The sequence below is a fragment of the Oncorhynchus nerka genome, linkage group LG2 (genome assembly GCF_034236695.1).
Source record: "Oncorhynchus nerka isolate Pitt River linkage group LG2, Oner_Uvic_2.0, whole genome shotgun sequence".
In the NCBI taxonomy this organism is placed as follows: Eukaryota; Metazoa; Chordata; class Actinopteri; order Salmoniformes; family Salmonidae; genus Oncorhynchus; species Oncorhynchus nerka.
In genome coordinates this window covers 20,931,271-20,954,580 of record NC_088397.1, presented here as the reverse complement: position 1 = coordinate 20,954,580, position 23,310 = coordinate 20,931,271, and the positions used below count along the sequence as shown (strand labels likewise).

The following is a 23,310-nucleotide window of genomic DNA, read 5'->3' as shown; positions in this document are numbered from 1 at the left end:
CAGCTGTGCTGAGAACAATGTCTTATGAAATGGTTAGGAACACACACACATACACACACACACACACATACACACACACACACACACACACACACAACGGATAGACAGAGAGGCTGAAGGAGAGAGAGAAAGACAGCGGTAGTCTGTAATTTTATAGTATCAGTGTGCTGCTCTGTCAGGCAACAGTGGTGTTTTTATGAGGCTTTAACGCCCTACTATAGAAAATAACTGTCTTTATGGTTAATTGCCTCAACTCACTGGTGGCAGGCGTGGAACTCCTGTCTAACTACCCTAGCTGTGTGTGTGTGTGTGTGTGTGTGTGTGTGTGTGTGTGTGTGTGTGTGTGTGTGTGTGTGTGTGTGTGTGTGTGTGTGTGTGTGTGTGTGTGTGTATGCGTGTGTGTGTGTGTGTGCGTGTGCGTGTATGTGGGTGTGTGTTCGTGTGGATGTAATTTTCCTGTATTTAAATGTTATTTTTTACTAGCAGAAATCTAGTAAACACAACACCACCCGTCAATATTAACTGTGAAATTAGATTTGGACATTTTCATTGCGAGTGTGTGAGATAATGTGAAGTAATATTTGGACATTTTCATTGCGAGTGTGTGAGATAATGTGAAATTAGATTTGGACATTTTCATTGCGAGTGTGTGAGATAATGTGAAATAATATTTTGACATTTTAAGTGTGTGTACGTGTGAAATAAGATTTAGTCATTTTAAAGTTGTGTGATTGGCTATAAGCCCAGTAGTGTGTATCTCTGTTCTCATCGGCAGGTCTGTGTGGGCTAGCATGGTGTTATACTGAGATAAACACCATTTACCACTTAGGCTGCAGCCTTGAGTGTGTGTGTATGTGTGTATGTCTGTTTGTGTACACATGTGTGTGATTAAATGTAATGAATCTTAAATCCAGAATATTGTATTAAACGCCTGGAGACGTGAGGAAATGAAGAGTAAATAAACATGAGCTGTTTAGCAAAATTACACAACAACACTGGTTGGTTAGCCATCACACTCTGTATTAAACTCTACTGGATTATTTAGCTTGGTAGCGGCAGTGTTCCCTTCCCAATGGAGCTCGATAGCAGTCACAGGTACTGTTCCTTACAGAATGGAACCGCCTCCATCCCTCCATCTCTCCACCCTCCCATCCCTCCATCCTTCTACCCCTCCATCCCTCCATCTCTCCACCCTCCCATCCCTCCATCCTTCTACCCTCCATCCTTCCACCCTGCCACCCCTCCATCCCTCCACCCTGCCACCCCTCCATCCCTCCACTCTCCCATCCCTCCATCCTTCCATCCCTCCATCCCTCCACCCTCCATCCCTCCACCCTCCATCCCTCCACCGTGCCACCCTCCATCCCTCCATCCCTCCACCCTCCATCCCTCCACCGTGCCACCCTCCATCCCTCCACCCTGCCACCCCTCCATCCCTCCACTCTCCCATCCCTCCATCCTTCCATCCCTCCATCCCTCCACCGTGCCACCCTCCATCCCTCCATCCCTCCACCCTCCATCCCCCCACCCTCCCACCCCTCCATCCCTACACCCTCCCATCCCTCCATCCCTCCACCCTCCCATCCCTCCATCCCTCCACCCTCCTATCCCTCCATCCCTCCACCCTCCCATCCCTCCATCCTTCTACCCTCCATCCTTCCACCCTGCCAACTCTCCATCCCTCCACCCTGCCACCCCTCCATCCCTCCACTCTCCCATCCCTCCACCGTGCCACCCTCCATCCCTCCACCCTCCATCCCTCCACCGTGCCACCCCTCCATCCCTCCATCCTTCCATCCCTCCATCCCCCCCCACCCTCCCACCCCTCCATCCCTACACCCTCCCATCCCTCCATCCCTCCACCCTCCCATCCCTCCATCCCTCCACCCTCCATCCCTCCATCCCTCGATCTCTCCACCCTCCCATCCCTCCATCCCTCCACCCTCCCATCCCTCGATCCCTCCACCCTCCTATCCCTCCATCCCTCCACCCTCCCATCCCTCCATCCTTCTACCCTCCATCCTTCCACCCTGCCACCCTCCATCCCTCCACCCTGCCACCCTTCCATCCCTCCACCCTCCCATCCCTCCATCCTTCCATCCCTCCATCCCTCCACCCTCCCATCCCTCCATCCTTCCATCTCTCCATCCCTCCACCCTCCCATCCCTCAATCCCTCCACCCTCCCATCCCTCCATCCCTCCACCCTCCCATCCCTCCATCCCTCCACCCTCCCATCCCTCCATCCCTCCACCCTCCCATCCCTCGAACCCTCCACCCTCCCATCCCTCGATCTCTCCACCCTCCCATCCCTCGATCCCTCCACCCTCCCATTCCTCGATCCCTCCACCCTCCCATCCCTCGATCCCTCCACCCTCCCATCCCTCGATCTCTCCACCCTCCCATCCCTCGATCCCTCCACCCGCCCATCCCTCAATCTCTCCACCCCTCCCACCCCTCGATCCCTCCACCCTCCCATTCCTCCACTTTCCCATCCCCCATCCTTTCATCTCTTCATCCCTCCACCCTCCCATCCCTCGATCTCTCCACCCTCCCATCCCTCGATCCCTCCACCCTCCCATTCCTCGATCCCTCCACCCTCCCATTCCTCGATCCCTCCACCCTCCCATCCCTCGATCTCTCCACCCTCCCATCCCTCGATCGCTCCACCCTCCCATCCCTCGATCCCTCCACCCTCCCATCCCTCGATCCCTCCACCATCCCACCCCTCGATCCCTACACCCTCCCATTCCTCCACTTTCCCATCCCCCCATCCTTTCATCTCTCTTTCTATTTTTCACACACTGTTCCTCCCCACACCGAGCTACCGACTTTTTCGTACAACCCTCACACCTCCGCTGAGTTCAAACACTATGGTATCTCACACACACACACACACACACACACACACACCTGTACACCCACCATGAGTATATGTATAAATACTGTATTAATTCAGTTGTGTCGCTGAAGATTTCTAGCAGATTTCCTCGCTCTGTCTATATTCATAAGGTGTGTGTATGTGTTCCTTACTGAACCCATAGATACTGTATACATATGCAACATACCCTTGACTTTGCCTGTAGGCGTAAAGCAACAAGACATGGTTGGAAAGTAGAGTCTGGAAGAAGGGAGTACAGGTAGCTCACTCAGGGGCCTTTCACTCCATTCAACAACATTCAATATTTATGAACATCACACTATGAAAGTATTGCAGAATGGTTTGGTTCTAGTAACATTCTGTTCTCTCTCTCTCTCCCCCTAGAACCAGTTCCATCTCCAAATGTCAGTTCGTGTTCCACCCTCTCGCCTGGCCAGCCTTCTGCTCTCTGTTCTCCAGGGGTAGAGGGGGAGACAAAGGGTGAAGGGAGAAGAGAGGGGGGAGGCAGGGGTCAGGAAGGGGGTGGAGGGGGAGTTGCTGTGGTGTGTCCTGGATGGGAGGAGAGGGGGGAGGGACTATTGAAACATCTAGAGACACAGAAAGGAACAAGCTGGAATCTACTGGATATCATCAACCTTACACATATAGGAGGGGAGGAGAGGAGGGAGGAGAGAGGGAAGGAGGAGAGGAGGGAGGAGAGAGGGGAGGAGGAAAGAGGGGCTGAGAGAGGTGAAGAAACAAATGATGAGACCAGAGAAGACAAGAGGGAAGCTGAGGTCTTGTCTCTCCTCTCCCGTCGTCTTCTTCGCTCCGCCTCTCCTCTCTCCTCCGTGGTCATCCTTGGTTCCGACCCAGAATGTCTCTCTTCTGTCCTCCGTTGCGCCCAGCGTCTCGCTCCCTCACTCCCCACACTGCAGTGGATTATGGGCAACCCTCTGTCACCTGACTCTCTCCTCTCGCTGGGCGGGCCCCTCGGCCTATTGGCTTATGGAGAGGTGATTATTAATTGGTTGATTTTTTCATTCATTGAATTGTTTGGTTGATTGATTGGGTGATTCATTGATTGGCTGTTTGGTTTATTTGGTGTTGGTTTTATTTGACCTTTGAAAACCCATTTAAAAGTGTGTGTGTGTGTCTAGGTGGGTCGTAAGCCCATCACCTTCTACATCCGAGACGCGCTGCGGTTGATTGGCCAGGCGGTGACGTCGGCCAGTGAGGTGAGGCCAGACCTGGCTCTGATCCAGAACCTGGTCAACTGTTACGACAAACCTAACAAAGAGGAAGTGCCCTCGTCTGGACAGTACCTGGCCAGGTAGATATATTGTACACACACACACACATATACACACACACACATCTCTCTCCCCTCCTCCAGCCATTGGCACCAGATGATAGAATGGAGTCTGAGAGGACCTGTCCCATTTATAATCCATGCCAAGCCTGAGAATAAACAGACAGACCTGGACAGATTGTAGATAGACTTAAGGCTTGGGACTGTGGCAAGATTAGCTTTATACAGCTATACAGAGCTTTATTGACACTGTTACAAAGACAGGGATAGTGTTCTGTTTGACAGCTTTACATAGATAGAGCCAGTGTTCTGTCTGACAGCTTTACATTGATAGAGCCAGTGTTCTGTCTGACAGCTTTACATTGATAGAGCCAGTGTTCTGTCTGACAGCTTTACATAGATAGAGCCAGTGTTCTGTCTGACAGCTTTACATTGATAGAGCCAGTGTTCTGTCTGACAGCTTTACATAGATAGAGCCAGTGTTCTGTCTGACAGCTTTACATAGATAGAGCCAGTGTTCTGTCTGACAGCTTTACATTGATAGAGCCAGTGTTCTGTCTGACAGCTTTACATAGATAGAGCCAGTGTTCTGTCTGACAGCTTTACATAGATAGAGCCAGTGTTCTGTCTGACAGCTTTACATAGATAGAGCCAGTGTTCTGTCTGACAGCTTAACATTGATAGAGCCAGTGTTCTGTCTGACAGCTTTACATAGATAGAGCCAGTGTTCTGTCTGACAGCTTTACATTGATAGAGCCAGGGTTCTGTCTGACAGCTTTACATTGATAGAGCCAGTGTTCTGTCTGACAGCTTTACATTGATAGAGCCAGTGTTCTGTCTGACAACTTTATATTGATAGAGCCAGTGTTCTGTCTGACAGCTTTACATTGATAGAGCCAGTGTTCTGTCTGACAGCTTTACATAGATAGAGCCAGTGTTCTGTCTGACAGCTTTACATAGATAGAGCCAGTGTTCTGTCTGACAGATTTACATAGATAGAGCCAGTGTTCTGTCTGACAGCTTTACATAGATAGAGCCAGTGTTCTGTCTGACAGCTTAACATAGATAGAGCCAGTGTTCTGTCTGACAGCTTAACAGTGATAGAGCCAGTGTTCTGTCTGACAGCTTTACATAGATAGAGCCAGTGTTCTGTCTGACAGCTTTACATAGATAGAGCCAGTGTTCTGTCTGACAGCTTTACATTGATAGAGCCAGTGTTCTGTCTGACAGCTTTACAAATCAAATCAAATCCAATCAAATTTTATTTGTCACATACACATGGTTAGCAGATGTTAATGCGAGTGTAGCGAAATGCTTGTGCTTCTAGTTCCGACAATGCAGTAATAACCAACAAGTAATCTAACTAACAATTCCAAAACTACTGTCTTATACACAGTGTAAGGGGATAAAGAATATGTACATAAGTATATATGAATGATATATGAATGAGTGATGGTACAGGGCAGCATACAGTAGATGGTATCGAGTACAGTATATACATATGAGATGAGTATGTAGACAAAGTAAACAAAGAAGCATAGTTAAAGTGGCTAGTGATACATGTATTACATAAGGATGCAGTCGATGATATAGAGTACAGTATATACATATGCATATGAGATGAATAATGTAGGGTAAGTAACATTATATAAGGTAGCATTGTTTAAAGTGGCTAGTGATATATTTACATCATTTCCCATCAATTCCCATTATTAAAGTGGCTGGAGTTGGGTCAGTGTCAATGTCAGTGTGTTGGCAGCAGCCACTCAATGTTGGTGGTGGCTGTTTAACAGTCTGATGGCCTTGAGATAGAAGCTGTTTTTCAGTCTCTCGGTCCCAGCTTTGATGCACCTGTACTGACCTCGCCTTCTGGATGATAGCGGGGTGAACAGGCAGTGGCTCGGGTGGTTGATGTCCTTGATGATCTTTATGGCCTTCCTGTTACATCGGGTGGTGTAGGTGTCCTGGAGGGCAGGGAGTTTGCCCCCGGTGATGCGTTGTGCAGACCTCACTACCCTCTGGAGAGCCTTACGGTTGAGGGCGGAGCAGTTGCCGTACCAGGCGGTGATACAGCCCGCCAGGATGCTCTCAATTGTGCATCTGTAGAAGTTTGTGAGTGCTTTTGGTGACAAGCCAAATTTTTTCAGCCTCCTGAGGTTGAAGAGGCGCTGCTGCGCCTTCTTCACGACGCTGTCAGTGTGAGTGGACCAATTCAGTTTGTCTGTGATGTGTATGCCAAGGAACTTAAAACTTGCTACCCTCTCCACTACTGTTCCATCGATGTGGATAGGGGGGTGTTCCCTCTGCTGTTTCCTGAAGTCCACAATCATCTCCTTAGTTTTGTTGACGTTGAGTGTGAGGTTATTTTCCTGACACAACACTCCGAGGGCCCTCACCTCCTCCCTGTAGGCCGTCTCGTCGTTGTTGGTAATCAAGCCTACCACTGTTGTGTCGTCCGCAAACTTGATGATTGAGTTGCAGGCGTGCGTGGCCACGCAGTCGTGGGTGAACAGGGAGTACAGGAGAGGGCTCAGAACGCACCCTCGTGGGGCCCCCGTGTTGAGGATCAGCGGGGAGGAGATGTTGTTGCCTACCCTCACCACCTGGGGGCGGCCCGTCAGGAAGTCCAGTACCCGGTTGCACAGGGCGGGGTCGAGACCCAGGGTCTCGAGCTTGATGACGAGCTTGGAGGGTACTATGGTGTTGAATGCCGAGCTGTAGTCGATGAACAGCATTCTCACATAGGTATTCCTCTTGTCCAGGTGGGTTAGGGCAGTGTGCAGTGTGGTTGAGATTGCATCGTCTGTGGACCTATTTGGGCGGTAAGCAAATTGGAGTGGGTCTAGGGTGTCAGGTAGGGTGGAGGTGATATGGTCCTTGACTAGTCTCTCAAAGCACTTCATGATGACGGAAGTGAGTGCTACGGGGCGGTAGTCGTTTAGCTCAGTTACCTTAGCTTTCTTGGGAACAGGAACAATGGTGGCCCTCTTGAAGCATGTGGGAACAGCAGACTGGTATAGGGATTGATTGAATATGTCCGTAAACACACCGGCCAGCTGGTCTGCGCATGCTCTGAGGGCGCGGCTGGGGATGCCGTCTGGGCCTGCAGCCTTGCGAGGGTTAACACGTTTAAATGTCTTACTCACCTCGGCTGCAGTGAAGGAGAGACCGCATGTTTTCGTTGCAGGCCGTGTCAGTGGCACTGTATTGTCCTCAAAGCGGGCAAAAAAGTTATTTAGTCTGCCTGGGAGCAAGACATCCTGGTCCGTAACTGGGCTGGGTTTCTTCTTGTAGTCCGTGATTGACTGTAGACCCTGCCACATGCCTCTTGTGTCTGAGCCGTTGAATTGAGATTCTACTTTGTCTCTGTACTGACGCTTAGCTTGTTTGATAGCCTTGCGGAGGGAATAGCTGCACTGTTTGTATTCGGTCATGTTACCAGACACCTTGCCCTGATTAAAAGCAGTGGTTCGCGCTTTCAGTTTCACGCGAATGCTGCCATCAATCCACGGTTTCTGGTTAGGGAATGTTTTTATCGTTGCTATGGGAACGACATCTTCAACGCACGTTCTAATGAACTCGCACACCGAATCAGCGTATTCGTCAATATTGTTATCTGACGCAATACGAAACATGTCCCAGTCCACGTGATGGAAGCAGTCTTGGAGTGTGGAGTCAGCTTGGTCGGACCAGCGTTGGACAGACCTCAGCGTGGGAGCCTCGTGTTTAAGTTTCTGTCTGTAGGCAGGGATCAACAAAATGGAGTCGTGGTCAGCTTTTCCGAAAGGGGGGCGGGGCAGGGCCTTATATGCGTCGTGGAAGTTAGAGTAACAATGATCCAAGGTTTTACCACCCCTGGTTGCGCAATCGATATGCTGATAAAATTTAGGGAGTCTTGTTTTCAGATTAGCTTTGTTAAAATCCCCAGCTACAATGAATGCAGCCTCCGGATAAATGGTTTCCAGTTTGCAAAGAGTTAAATAAAGTTCGTTCAGAGCCATCGATGTGTCTGCTTGGGGGGGGGGGATATATACGGCTGTGATTATAATCGAAGAGAATTCTCTTGGTAGATAATGCGGTCTACATTTGATTGTGAGGAATTCTAAATCAGGTGAACAGAAGGATTTGAGTTCCTGTATGTTTCTTTCATCACACCATGTCTCGTTAGTCATGAGGCATACGCCCCCACCATTCTTCTTACCAGAAAGATGTTTGTTTCTGTCGGCGCGATGCGTGGAGAAACCCGTTGGCTGCACCGCCCCGGATAGCGTCTCTCCAGTGAGCCATGTTTCCGTGAAGCAGAGAACGTTACAGTCTCTGATGTCCCTCTGGAATGCTACCCTTGCTCGGATTTCATCAACCTTGTTGTCAAGAGACTGGACATTGGCAAGAAGAATGCTAGGGAGTGGTGCACGATGTGCCCGTGTCCGGAGTCTGACCAGAAGACCGCTACGTTTCCCTCTTTTATGAAGTAGTTTTTTGGGGTCGCTGCCTGGAATCAATTCCGTTGACCTGTTTGTAAGGCAGAACACAGGATCCGCGTCGCGGAAAACATATTCTTGGTCGTACTGATGGTGAGTTGACGCTGATCTTATATTCAGTAGTTCTTCTCGACTGTATGTAATGAAACCTAAGATGACCTGGGGTACTAATGTAAGAAATAACACCTAAAAAAACAAAAAAACTGCATAGTTTCCTAGGAACGCGAAGCGAGGCGGCCATCTCTGTCGGCGCCGGAAGTACGTATAGATAGAGCCAGTGTTCTGTCTGACAGCTTTACATAGATAGAGCCAGTGTTCTGTCTGACAGCTTTACATTGATAGAGCCAGTGTTCTGTCTGACAGCTTTACATAGATAGAGCCAGTGTTCTGTCTGACAGCTTTGCATAGATAGATAGAGCCAGTGTTCTGTCTGACAGCTTTACATTGATAGAGCCAGTGTTCTGTCTGACAGCTTTACATTGATAGAGCCAGTGTTCTGTCTGACAGCTTTACATAGATAGAGCCAGTGTTCTGTCTGACAGCTTTACATAGATAGAGCCAGTGTTCTGTCTGACAGCTTTACATAGATAGAGCCAGTGTTCTGTCTGACAGCTTTACATTGATAGATAGAGCCAGTGTTCTGTCTGACAGCTTTACATTGATAGATAGAGCCAGTGTTCTGTCTGACAGCTTTACATTGATAGAGCCAGTGTTCTGTCTGACAACTTTACATAGATAGAGCCAGTGTTCTGTCTGACAGCTTTACATTGATAGATAGAGCCAGTGTTCTGTCTGACAGCTTTACATTGATAGATAGAGCCAGTGTTCTGTCTGACAGCTTTACATTGATAGAGCCAGTGTTCTGTCTGACAACTTTACATAGATAGAGCCAGTGTTCTGTCTGACAGCTTTACATTGATAGATAGAGCCAGTGTTCTGTCTGACAACTTTACATAGATAGAGCCAGTGTTCTGTCTGACAGCTTTACATAGATAGAGCCAGTGTTCTGTCTGACAGCTTTACATTGATAGAGCAAGTGTTCTGTCTGACAACTTTACATAGATAGATAGAGCCAGTGTTCTGTCTGACAGCTTTACATTGATAGAGCCAGTGTTCTGTCTGACAGCTTTACATAGATAGAGCCAGTGTTCTGTCTGACAGCTTTACATAGATAGAGCCAGTGTTCTGTCTGACAGCTTTACATTGATAGAGCCAGTGTTCTGTCTGACAGCTTTACATAGATAGAGCCAGTGTTCTGTCTGACAACTTTACATAGATAGAGCCAGTGTTCTGTCTGACAGCTTTACATAGATAGAGCCAGTGTTCTGTCTGACAGCTTTACATTGATAGAGCCAGTGTTCTGTCTGACAGCTTTACATAGATAGAGCCAGTGTTCTGTCTGACAGCTTTACATTGATAGAGCCAGTGTTCTGTCTGACAGCTTTACATTGATAGAGCCAGTGTTCTGTCTGACAGCTTTACATAGATAGAGCCAGTGTTCTGTCTGACAGCTTTACATTGATAGAGCCAGTGTTCTGTCTGACAGCTTTACATATATAGATAGAGCCAGTGTTCTGTCTGACATCTTTACATAGATAGATAGAGCCAGTGTTCTGTCTAACAGGGCCAGTGTCTATTACAAGTACTGGAAGTTAGACTTCCGGTAGGAAAGGTAATTAACCGCCCAATGCCTGAGGGAGAGAGGGATAGATGGAGTGAAGGAGTGAGGGAGGAAATGAGGAAAGGAAGCAGGGCTTTTTCAGAGTTAAACCTACAAACACTTCGGGAGTTTGTTGGAAACCTAGCCAGATTACAGATACTCTGTCTGTCTGTCTGTCTGTCTGTCTGTCTGTCTGTCTGTCTGTCTGTCTGTCTGTCTGTCTGTCTGTCTGTCTGTCTGTCTGTCTGTCTGTCTGTCTGTCTGTCTGTCTGATCACACTGACCAACAGAGTTGTAAAGGTCCCAACCACCCATAGCAGTATCCACTGAGATTTAAGTCACAGACTAATAACATGACAGGCCTTGGATTCTGAAAGAAGCATAAATGGTCTTTACGTTTTCTCACCAAAGTGTGTCAAGCTACACGCTGTCGATCGGCCTTCTTTCTGTTTAGAACAACAACATTCTACTACAACACTTCTACCCACATTATGGAGTGGGGTGAAAGAGGAGAAGGAGAGGAAGGAGAGAGGAGGAGAGGAAAGGAGAGAGGAGGAGAGGAGGAGATCAAACAGGGTGTTGTTATCTAAGTGACATCGACCATACAGCCCTTCAATAGACACAGCTGCCAAATCAACTGAAGAGAGAGAGAGAGAGCAAGAAGGACAGAGTGAGAGAGAGAGGGGGGGGGACAGAGAGATAGAGAGAGAGGGGGAGAGAGGACAAAGAGATAGAGAGATAGAGGGGGAGAGAGGACAGAGAGATAGAGAGACTGTGTGAAATTCCACAGTGTGCCATCACAGCAGCAAGATTTGTGACCTGTTGCCACGAGAAAAGGGCAACCAGTGAAGAACAAACACCATTGTAAATACAACCCATATTTATGCTTAAGAGAGAGGACAGAGAGAGAGAGATAAAGGGGGAGAGAGGACAGAGCGATAGAGAGATAGAGGACAGAGAGATGGAGAGAGGACAGAGAGGGAGAGAGATAGAAGGGGAGAGAGGACAGAGAGACAGAGAGATAGTACTTTAACCATTTGTACATTGTTACAACACTGTATATATATATATAATATGACATTTGTGATGTCTTTATTGTTTTGAAACTTCTGTATGTGTAATGTTTACTGTTAATTTTTATTGTTTATTTCACTTTTGTATATTATCTACCTCACTTGCTTTGGCAATGTTAACACATGTTTCCCATGCCAATAAAGCCAGTAAAGAATTGAATTGAATTAAAGAATTGAATTGAATTGAGAGAGAGGGGGAGAGAGGACAGAGAGATAGAGATATAGGGGGGTACAGAGATAGATAGAGAGAGGGGAGAGGGGGAGAGAGATAGAGAGAGGGGGGTCTGTAACCAGTCTGACATCTGATGAGTCAGTTGGGCTGTAAACAGGACACACACTCTATAGGTACATTGATATTCAGTGCAGAGTGGAGAGTAGAGGTGGTTAACGACCTCAGTATTAATTCATAGTTTTAATGTTTCCTCCTCTGCTGTCAGAGTTAATGGAAGGAAGTCACCATCAGTCACACACACTGCAGTTACACACAAACACACATGCACACACACACACACACACACACACACGCACGCACGCACGCACACACACACACACACACACACATACAGCATGCATTTTGAAATGTAAAACAGTTTTAGGAGTTTGAATGAACCATTATAACTTCCAGACTTAACCCCATGATCCCTGCATTGTTAATATTCAGAAGGTTCAACACCCAGGCATCACCCAACGATCAACCGATAACCTAAACATCGGCCAATGACTAACCAATGACCCAGACATCGCCCAACAATCCATGCATGGTTAAAATTCAGACGTCACCCAACGATCCCCGCACACTTGGATCCCCAGAGCAGATATATGTGTGAGAGTTAATTGTGCGTACCAATGTATTCCATGGTAAAGCAGCGCTAGGACTGGGTGGAGGATGAGAGGAATAGTAATGATGGTGGGGCCAGTTAGATAGAAACAACCACAATGAACTGCATTAACTCATAGTAATAAGAACACTCTCTCTGCGTGTGTGTGTGTTTTTATGTCTGTCTGTCTGACTGTGTGTGTGTGTGTGTGTGTGTGTGTGTGTGTGTGTGTGTGTGTGTGTGTGTGTGTGTGTGTGTGTGTGTGTGTGTGTGTGTGTGTGTGTGTGTGTGTGTGTGTGTGTGTGTGTATGCTTGCATGCATGTGCGTGGGCAGATAGACAGAATTTCTCTCTCTACTGCATTAACTTAAAATAATGAGACTGACTGGAACAGCCAACCAATTATGACACCCAGCCAATCTGAAAGGACAGACTGGGTATCTGTGTCTGTCTACATGTTCAAACTCTCTCTCATTTTCTCTCTCTCTCTCTCTCAATTCAATTCAATTCAATTCAAGGGCTTTATTGGCATGGGAAACATGTGTTAACATTGCCAAAGCAAGTGAGGTAGACAACATACAAAGTGAATATATAAAGTGAAAAACAGCAAAAATTAACAGTAAACATTACACATACAGAAGTTTCAAAACAGTAAAGACATTACAAATGTCATATTATATATATATATATATATACAATGTACAAATAGTTAAAGGACACAAGATAAAATGAATAAGCATAAATATGGCTTGTATTTACAATGGTGTTTGTTCTTCACTGGTTGCCCTTTTCTCGTGGCAACAGGTCACAAATCTTGCTGCTGTGATGGCACACTGTGGAATTTCACCCAAAAGATATGGGAGTTTTTCAAAATTGGATTTGTTTTCGAATTCTTTGTGGATCTGTGTAATCTGGGGGAAATATGTCTCTCTAATATGGTCATACATTGGGCAGGAGGTTAGGAAGTGCAGCTCAGTTTCCACCTCATTTTGTGGGCAGTGAGCACATAGCCTGTCTTCTCTTGAGAGCCATGTCTGCCTACGGCGGCTTTTCTCAATAGCAAGGCTATGCTCACTGAGTCTGTACATAGTCAAAGCTTTCCTTAATTTTGGGTCGGTCACAGTGGTCAGGTATTCTGCCGCTGTGTACTCTCTGTGTAGGGCCAAATAGCATTCTAGTTTGCTCTGTTTTTTTGTTAATTCTTTCCAATGTGTTAAATAATTATCTTTTTGTTTTCTCATGATTTGGTTGGGTCTAATTGTGCTGTTGTCCTGGGGCTCTGTAGGGTGTGTTTGTGTTTGTGAACAGAGCCCCAGGACCAGCTTGCTTAGGGGACTCTTCTCCAGGTTCATCTCTCTGTAGGTGATGGCTTTGTTATGGAAGGTTTGTGAATCGCTTCCTTTTAGGTGGTTGTAGAATTTAACGGCTCTTTTCTGGATTTTGATAATTAGTGGGTATCGGCCTAATTCTGCTCTGCATGCATTATTTGGTGTTTTACGTTGTACACGGAGGATATTTTTGCAGAATTCTGCGTGCAGAGTCTCAATTTGGTGTTTGTCCCATTTTGTGAAGTCTTGGTTGGTGAGCGGACCCCAGACCTCATAACCATAAAGGGCAATGGGCTCTATGACTGATTCAAGTATTTTTAGCCAAATCCTAATTGGTATGTTGAAATTTATGTTTCTTTTGATGGCATAGAATGCCCTTCTTGCCTTGTCTCTCAGATCGTTCACAGCTTTGTGGAAGTTACCTGTGGCGCTGATGTTTAGGCCAAGGTATGTATAGTTTTTTGTGTGCTCTAGGGCAACAGTGTCTAGATGGAATTTGAATTTGTGGTCCTGGTGACTGGACCTTTTTTGGAACACCATTATTTTGGTTTTACTGAGATTTACTGTCAGGGCCCAGGTCTGACAGAATCTGTGCATAAGATCTAGGTGCTGCTGTAGTCCCTCCTTGGTTGGTGACAGAAGCACCAGATCATCAGCAAACAGCAGACATTTGACTTCGGATTCTAGCAGGGGGAGGCCGGGTGCTGCAGACTTTTCTAGTGCCCGCGCCAATTCGTTGATATATATGTTGAAGAGGGTGGGGCTTAAGCTGCATCCCTGTCTAACCCCACGACCCTGTGTGAAGAAATGTGTGTGTTTTTTGCCAATTTTAACCGCACACTTGTTGTTTGTGTACATGGATTTTATAATGTCGTATGTTTTACCCCCAACACCACTTTCCATCAGTTTGTATAGCAGACCCTCATGCCAGATTGAGTCGAAGGCTTTTTGAAATCAACAAAGCATGAGAAGACTTTGCCTTTGTTTTGGTTTGTTTGGTTGTCAATTAGGGTGTGCAGGGTGAATACATGGTCTGTTGTACGGTAATTTGGTAAAAAGCCAATTTGACATTTGCTCAGTACATTGTTTTCATTGAGGAAATGTACGAGTCTGCTGTTAATAATAATGCAGAAGATTTTCCCAAGGTTACTGTTGACACATATTCCACGGTAGTTATTGAGGTCAAATTTGTCTCCACTTTTGTGGATTGGGGTGATCAGTCCTTGGTTCCAAATATTGGGGAAGATGCCAGAGCTAAGTATGATGTTAAAGAGTTTTAGTATAGCCAATTGGAATTTGTTGTCTGTATATTTGATCATTTCATTGAGGATACCATCGACACCACAGGCCTTTTTGGGTTGAAGGGTTTTTATTTTGTCCTGTAACTCATTCAATGTAATTGGAGAATCCAGTGGGTTCTGGTAGTCTTTAATAGTTGATTCTAAGATCTGTATTTGATCATGTATATGTTTTTGCTCTTTGTTCTTTGTTATAGAACCAAAAAGATTGGAGAAGTGGTTTACCCATACATCTCCATTTTGGATAGATAATTCTTCGTGTTGTTGTTTGTTTAGTGTTTTCCAATTTTCCCAGAAGTGGTTAGAGTCTATGGATTCTTCAATTGCATTGAGCTGATTTCTGACATGCTGTTCCTTCTTTTTCGGTAGTGTATTTATGTATTGTTTTAGTGATTCACCATAGTGAAGGCGTAGACTCAGGTTTTCCGGGTCTCTATGTTTTTGGTTGGACAGGTTTCTCAATTTCTTTCTTAGATTTTTGCATTCTTCATCAAACCATTTGTCATTATTGTTAATTTTCTTCGGTTTTCTATTTGAGATTTTTAGATTTGATAGGGAAGCTGAGAGGTCAAATATACTGTTAAGATTTTCTACTGCCAGGTTTACACCTTCACTATTACAGTGGAACGTTTTACCCAGGAAATTGTCTAAAAGGGATTGAATTTGTTGTTGCCTAATTGTTTTTTGGTAGGTTTCCAAACTGCATTTCCTTCCATCTATAGCATTTCTTAATGTTACTCAGTTCCTTTGGCTTTGATGCCTCATGATTGAGTATTGCTCTGTTTAAGTAGACTGTGATTTTGCTGTGGTCTGATAGGGGTGTCAGTGGGCTGACTGTGTCTCTCTCTCTCTCTCTCTCTCTCTCTCTCTCTCTCTCATTTTCTCTCTCTCTCTCTCTCTCTCTCTCTTTCTCTCTCTCTCTCTCTCTCTCTCTCTCTCTCTCTCTCTCTCTCTGTCTCTCTCTCCTCTCCAGGTTCCTCTCCAACACGTCGTTCCAGGGTTCTACGGGCACGGTCCGTGTGTCACCTGCTCTCTCCCAGGTCCTCTCCTCCCAGCTGTACCACGTGTGGAGCCTGAAGAGAGGTCCTCTTGGCCAGCCGTCCTGGGTCACCGTGGCCCACTGGACCACCGGGCGCCTACAGCTGGACGAGGGGGTGTTGGGGCTGGGGGTCGGGGCTGGCCTGGGGCTAGGCCCAGGGAGGAGGACAGGGTCCGGGTCTGGGTTAGGGGTCCAGAGAGGGGATAGGGACAGAGACAACAGTCCTGGAGGGAGATGGAGGCCGGGGCTACAGGTGGCGGGGCGGAGATTAAGGGTCGTGACCCTGGTGGAGCATCCCTTCGTGTTCACTAGAGAGGTGGATGAGGACGGGCTGTGTCCCGCTGGTCAGCTGTGTCTGGACCCGAGGACTAACCGCTCAGATCTACTGGACTCACTGTTTGGTCACCTGCACCAGACCAATACAACTACTACCACTACTGACCACAGTGAGTATACCTACAGTACACAATACCTACAGTACATCACTAGACGACCAGTAGACCAGGACTGATCCTTCCTGTCCCTGTCCTGTCCTGACCACAACCCCAGACCCAACAGAGGACCTGCGGAAGTGTTGCTATGGTTACGTTATTGACCTGTTGGAGAAGCTGTCGGAGGACCTGATGTTCACCTTTGACCTTTACATCGTGGGAGACGGGAAGTACGGAGCGATGAGCAGCACTGGGAGTTGGTCCGGTCTGGTACGTCATCTACCTATCTATCTATCTATCTACCTACCTGTCTGTGTGTCTGTCTGTCTATCTATCTATCTATCTATCTATCTATCTATCTATCTATCTATCTATCTATCTACCTACCTGTCTGTGTGTCTGTGTGTCTATCTATCTATCTACCTACCTGTCTGTGTGTCTGTCTATCTATCTATCTATCTATCTATCTATCGATCTACCTACCTGTCTGTGTGTCTGTCTGTCTGTCTATCTATCTATCTATCTATCTATCTATCTATCTATCTATCGATCTATCTATCTATCTATCTACCTACCTGTCTGTGTGTCTGTCTGTCTGTCTATCTATCTATCTATCTATCTATCGATATATCTATCTACCTACCTGTCCGTCTGTCTGTGTGTCTGTCTATCTATCTATCTATCTATCTATCTATCTATCTATCTATCTATCTATCTATCTATCTATCTACCTACCTGTCTGTGTGTCTGTGTGTCTATCTATCTATCTATCTATCTACCTACCTGTCTGTGTGTCTGTCTGTCTGTCTATCTATCTATCTATCTATCTATCTATCTATCTATCTATCTATCGATCTATCGATCTATCTATCTACCTACCTGTCTGTGTGTCTGTGTGTCTATCTATCTATCTATCTATCTATCTATCTATCTATCTACCTACCTGTCTGTGTGTCTGTGTGTCTATCTATCTATCTACCTACCTACTTACCTACCTACCTACCTACCTACCTATCTATCTATCTATCTATCTATCTATCTATCTATCTATCTATCTATCTATCTATCTATCTATCTATCTATCTATCTATCTACCTACCTGTCTGTGTGTTTGTGTGTCTATCTATCTATCTATCTATCTATCTATCTATCTATCTATCTATCTATCTATCTATCTATCTATCTATCTATCTACCTACCTGTCTGTGTGTCTGTCTATCTATCTATCTATCTATCTATCTATCTATCTATCTATCTATCTATCTATCTATCTATCTATCTACCTACCTGTCTGTGTGTCTATCTATCTACCTACCTACCTACCTATCTATCTATCTATTTCAATTCAATTTTTCAATTCAAGGGCTTTATTGGCATGGGAAACATGTGTTAACATTGCCAAAGCAAGTGAGGTAGACAACATACAAAGTGAATATATAAGGTGAAAAACAACAAAAATGAACAGTAAACATTACACATACAGAAGTTTCAAAACAGTAAAGACATTACAAATGTCATATTATATATATATATATATATATATATATATATATATACAATGTACAAATAGTTAAAGGACACAAGATAAAATAAATAAGCATAAATATGGGTTGTATTTACAATGGTGTTTGTTCTTCACTGGTTGCCCTTTTCTCATGGCAACAGGTCACAAATCTTGCTGCTGTGATGGCACACTGTGGAATTTCACCCAGTAGACATGGGAGTTTTTCAAAATTGGATTTGTTTTCGAATTCTTTGTGGATCTGTGTGATCTGGGGGAAATATGTATCTCTAATAGAACTAATCAGAGGGAAAAAGGGAACAGGTGGGAAAAGGGTGAACGAGGTAGTTAGAGAAGATGAGGAACAGCTGGGGGAAGGAAAGGAAGAGAAGGTAACCTAATACGACCAGCAGGGGGAAACGGAGTGAAGAGAAAGAACAGGAACAAGACATAACATGACAATACATGACAGTACCCCCCCACTCACCGAGCGCCTCCTGGCGCACTCGAGGAGGAAACCTGCGGCAACGGAGGAAATCATCGATCAGCGAACGGTCCAGCACGTCCCGAGAGGGAACCCAACTCCTTTCCTCAGGACCGTACCCCTCCCAATCCACTAGGTACTGATGACCACGGCCCCGAGGACGCATGTCCAAAATCTTACGGACCCTGTAGATAGGTGCGCCCTCGACAAGGATGGGGGGGGGGGAGACGAGCGGGGGCGCGAAGAACGGGCTTAACACAGGAGACATGGAAGACCGGGTGGACGCGACGAAGATATCGCGGGAGAAGAAGTCGCACTGCGACAGGATTAATGATCTGAGAAATACGGAACGGACCAATGAACCGCGGGGTCAACTTGCGAGAAGCTGTCTTAAGGGGAAGGTTTTGGGTGGAGAGCCATACTCTCTGACCGCGACAATATCTAGGACTCTTAGTTCTACGCTTATTAGCGGCTCTCACAGTCTGCGCCCTATAACGGCAAAGTGCAGACCTGACCCTCTTCCAGGTGCGCTCACAACGTTGGACAAACGCATGAGCGGAGGGGACGCTGGACTCGGCGAGCTGAGACGAGAACAGCGAAGGCTGGTACCCGAGGCTACTCTGAAAAGGAGATAGCCCGGTCGCAGACGAAGGAAGCGAGTTGTGGGCGTATTCTGCCCAGGGGAGCTGTTCTGACCAAGACGCAGGGTTACGAAAAGAAAGACTGCGTAAGATGCGACCAATAGTCTGATTGGCCCGTTCTGCTTGACCGTTAGACTGGGGGTGAAAGCCGGAAGAGAGACTGACGGAAGCCCCAATCAAACGGCAAAACTCCCTCCAAAATTGAGACGTGAATTGCGGACCCCTGTCCGAAACGACGTCTGACAGAAGGCCATGAATTCTGAAAACATTCTCGATGATGATTTGTGCCGTTTCTTTAGCAGAAGGGAGCTTAGCGAGGGGAATAAAATGAGCCGCCTTAGAGAACCTATCGACAACCGTAAGAATAACAGTCTTCCCCGCTGACGAAGGCAGTCCGGTGATAAAGTCTAAGGCGATGTGAGACCACGGTCGAGAGGGAATGGGAAGCGGTCTGAGACGGCCGGCAGGAGGGGAGTTACCGGACTTAGTCTGTGCGCAGACCGAACAAGCAGCCACGAAACGACACGTGTCACGCTCCCGAGTAGGCCACCAAAACCGCTGGCGAATGGAAGCAAGCGTACCCCGAAGGCCGGGGTGGCCGGCTAACTTGGCAGAGTGAGCCCACTGAAGAACGGCCAGACGAGTAGGAACGGGAACGAAAAGAAGGTTCCTAGGACAAGCGCGCGGCGATGGAGTGTGAGTGAGTGCTTGCTTTACCTGCCTCTCAATTCCCCAGACAGTCAACCCGACAACACGCCCCTCAGGGAGAATCCCCTCGGGGTCGGTGGAGGCTACTGAAGAACTGAAGAGACGAGACAAAGCATCAGGCTTGGTGTTCTTAGAGCCCGGACGATAAGAAATTACGAACTCGAAACGAGCGAAAAACAGCGCCCAACGAGCCTGACGCGCATTAAGTCGTTTGGCAGAACGGATGTATTCAAGGTTCCTATGGTCAGTCCAAACGACAAAAGGAACGGTCGCCCCCTCCAACCACTGTCTCCATTCGCCTAGGGCTAAGCGGATGGCGAGCAGTTCGCGGTTTCCCACATCATAGTTACGTTCCGACGGCGACAGGCGATGAGAAAAATACGCGCAAGGGTGGACCTTGTCGTCAGAAAGGGAGCGCTGAGAAAGAATGGCTCCCACGCCCACCTCTGATGCGTCAACCTCGACAACGAACTGTCTAGAGACGTCAGGTGTAACAAGGATAGGTGCGGATGTAAAACGATTCTTGAGGAGATCAAAAGCTCCCTGGGCGGAAACGGACCACTTAAAGCACGTCTTGACAGAAGTAAGGGCTGTGAGAGGAGCTGCCACCTGACCGAAATTACGGATGAAACGACGATAGAAATTCGCGAAGCCGAGAAAGCGCTGCAGCTCGACGCGTGACTTAGGGGCGGGCCAATCGATGACAGCTTGGACCTTAGCGGGATCCATCTTAATGCCTTCAGCGGAAATAACAGAACCGAGAAATGTGACGGAGGAGGCATGAAAAGAGCACTTCTCAGCCTTCACATAAAGACAATTCTCTAAAAGGCGCTGGAGGACCCGTCGAACGTGCTGAACATGAATCTGGAGTGACGGTGAAAAAATCAGGATATCGTCAAGGTAAACGAAAACAAAGATGTTCAGCATGTCTCTCAGGACGTCATTCACTAATGCCTGAAAGACCGCTGGAGCGTTAGCGAGGCCGAAAGGAAGAACCCGGTATTCAAAGTGCCCTAACGGAGTGTTAAACGCCGTTTTCCACTCGTCCCCCTCCCTGATGCGCATGAGATGGTAAGCGTTACGAAGGTCCAACTTAGTGAAAAACCTGGCTCCCTGCAGGATCTCGAAGGCTGAAGACATAAGAGGAAGCGGATAACGATTCTTAACTGTTATGTCATTCAGCCCTCGATAATCTATGCAGGGGCGCAGGGACCCGTCCTTCTTCTTAACAAAAAAAAACCCCGCTCCGGCGGGAGAGGAGGAGGGGACTATGGTACCAGCGTCGAGAGCTACAGACAAATAATCTTCGAGAGCCTTACGTTCGGGAGCCGACAGAGAGTATAGTCTACCCCGGGGGGGGGAGTGGTTCCCGGAAGGAGATCAATACTACAATCATACGACCGGTGCGGAGGAAGAGAGGTGGCCCTGGACCGACTGAACACCGTGCGCAGATCGTGATATTCCTCCGGCACCCCCGTCAAATCACCAGGTTCCTCCTGTGAAGAAGAGACAGAGGAAACAGGAGGGATAGCAGACATTAAACATTTCACATGACAAGAGACGTTCCAGGAGAGGATAGAATTACTAGACCAATTAATAGAAGGATTATGACAAACTAGCCAGGGATGGCCCAAAACAACAGGTGTAAAAGGTGAACGAAAAATTTAAAAAGAAATGGTTTCGCTATGATTACCAGAGACAGTGAGGGTTAAAGGTAGCGTTTCACGCTGAATCCTGGGGAGAGAACTACCATCCAAAGCGAACAAGGCCGTGGGCTCCCCTAACTATCTGAGAGGAATGTCATGTTCCCGAGCCCATGTCTCGTCCATAAAACAGCCCTCCGCCCCAGAGTCTATCAAGGCATTGCAGGAGGCTGACGAACCGGTCCAGCGTAGATGGACCGACAAGGTAGTGCAGGATCTTGAAGGAGAGACCAGAGTAGTAGCGCTCACCAGTAGCCCTCCGCTTACTGATGAGCTCTGGCTTTTACTGGACATGAAGTGACAAAATGACCAGCGGAACCGCAATAGAGACAGAGGCGGTTGGTGATTCTCCGTTCCCTCTCCTTAGTTGAGATGCGGATACCCCCCAGCTGCATAGGCACAGCACCCGAGCCGGCGGAGGAAGATGGTAGTGATGCGGAGAGGGGGGCAACGGAGAACGCGAGCTCCTTTCCACGAGCTCGGTGACGAAGATCAACCCGTCGCTCTATGCGAATAGCGAGTTCAATCAAGGAATCCACGCTGGAAGGAACCTCCCGGGAGAGAATCTCATCCTTTACCTCCGCGCGGAGACCCTCCAGAAAACGAGCGAGCAAAGCCGGCTCGTTCCAGTCACTGGAGGCAGCAAGAGTGCGAAACTCAATAGAGTAATCTGTTATGGATCGATTACCTTGACATAGGGAAGACAGGGCCCTGGAAGCTTCCTCCCCAAAAACAGAACGATCAAAAACCCGTATCATCTCCTCCTTAAAGTCCTGATACTGGTTAGTACACTCAGCCCTCGCCTCCCAGATTGCCGTGCCCCACTCACGAGCCCGTCCAGTAAGGAGAGATATGACGTAGGCGATACGAGCTGTGCTCCTGGAGTAAGTGTTGGGCTGGAGAGAAAACACAATATCACACTGGGTGAGGAACGAGCGGCATTCAGTGGGCTCCCCAGAGTAACACGGCGGGTTATTGATTCTGGGCTCCGGAGATTCGGAAGCCCTGGAAGTGGCCGGTGGATCGAGGCGGAGATGGTGAATCTGTTTTGTGAGGTCGGAGACTTGGGCGGCCAGGGTCTCAAAGGCATGTCGAGCAGCAGACAATTCCTGCTCGTGTCTGCCTAGCATCGCTCCCTGGATCTCGACGGCTGAGTGGAGAGGATCCGAAGTCGCTGGGTCCATTCTTGGTCAGATTCTTCTGTTATGCAGGTGAGTGAGGACCCAAAAGCGGTTTAACAAAAACAGAGTCCTTTAATGTCAAAACACAGGGAAGACATAGATCCTCTTCAGATGTATAGAATGGCAAAATAGACAACCCGCAGAGAGGGCGACAAATAAATCATAAAGTCCTTCTGATTTTACAGAAGAGTCCCCTTCTTAGCAGCAGAGGAGAATAGCAGGGTTAGCGGCGACAGACTGCTGGTCTCTCTGGGTAGGCGCGGGTTGTAGAGGACAGAGGTACCTGATCACACGTAGCATCAGATGAACAGGCAGATTCCGACAGGACGAGACAAGGGTGAAGCAAGCGAGACGATAGTTTGGTTCTGGCATGAGAAACTCAAACGAGAATCTGACAAAGACAGAAGCAGGAACAGAGAGAGAAATAGAGAACTAATCAGAGGGGAAAAGGGAACAGGTGGGAAAAGGGTGAACGAGGTAGTTAGAGAAGATGAGGAACAGCTGGGGGAAGGAAAGGAAGAGAAGGTAACCTAATACGACCAGCAGGGGGAAACGGAGTGAAGAGAAAGAACAGGAACAAGACATAACATGACAATACATGACAGTTTGTGAACAGAGCCCCAGGACCAGCTTGCTTAGGGGACTCTTCTCCAGGTTCATCTCTCTGTAGGTGATGGCTTTGTTATGGAAGGTTTGTGAATCGCTTCCTTTTAGGTGGTTGTAGAATTTAACGGCTCTTTTCTGGATTTTGATAATTAGTGGGTATCGGCCTAATTCTGCTCTGCATGCATTATTT

At 47.3% G+C, this 23,310-nt stretch overlaps 1 protein-coding gene across 1 annotated transcript in view; it reads left to right on the top strand.

Annotated features, from left to right (window-relative positions):
- The window catches only part of LOC115124890 (glutamate receptor ionotropic, NMDA 3B-like), a 180,960-nt gene that overhangs the window by 126,966 nt on the left and 30,684 nt on the right, over nucleotides 1–23,310 (top strand). Inside the window, 5 exon segments of the mRNA XM_065024483.1 lie at nucleotides 3,264–3,339; nucleotides 3,342–3,874; nucleotides 4,019–4,191; nucleotides 15,800–16,311; nucleotides 16,415–16,566. Of these exon segments, the coding sequence (XP_064880555.1) occupies nucleotides 3,264–3,339; nucleotides 3,342–3,874; nucleotides 4,019–4,191; nucleotides 15,800–16,311; nucleotides 16,415–16,566 (1,446 nt within the window).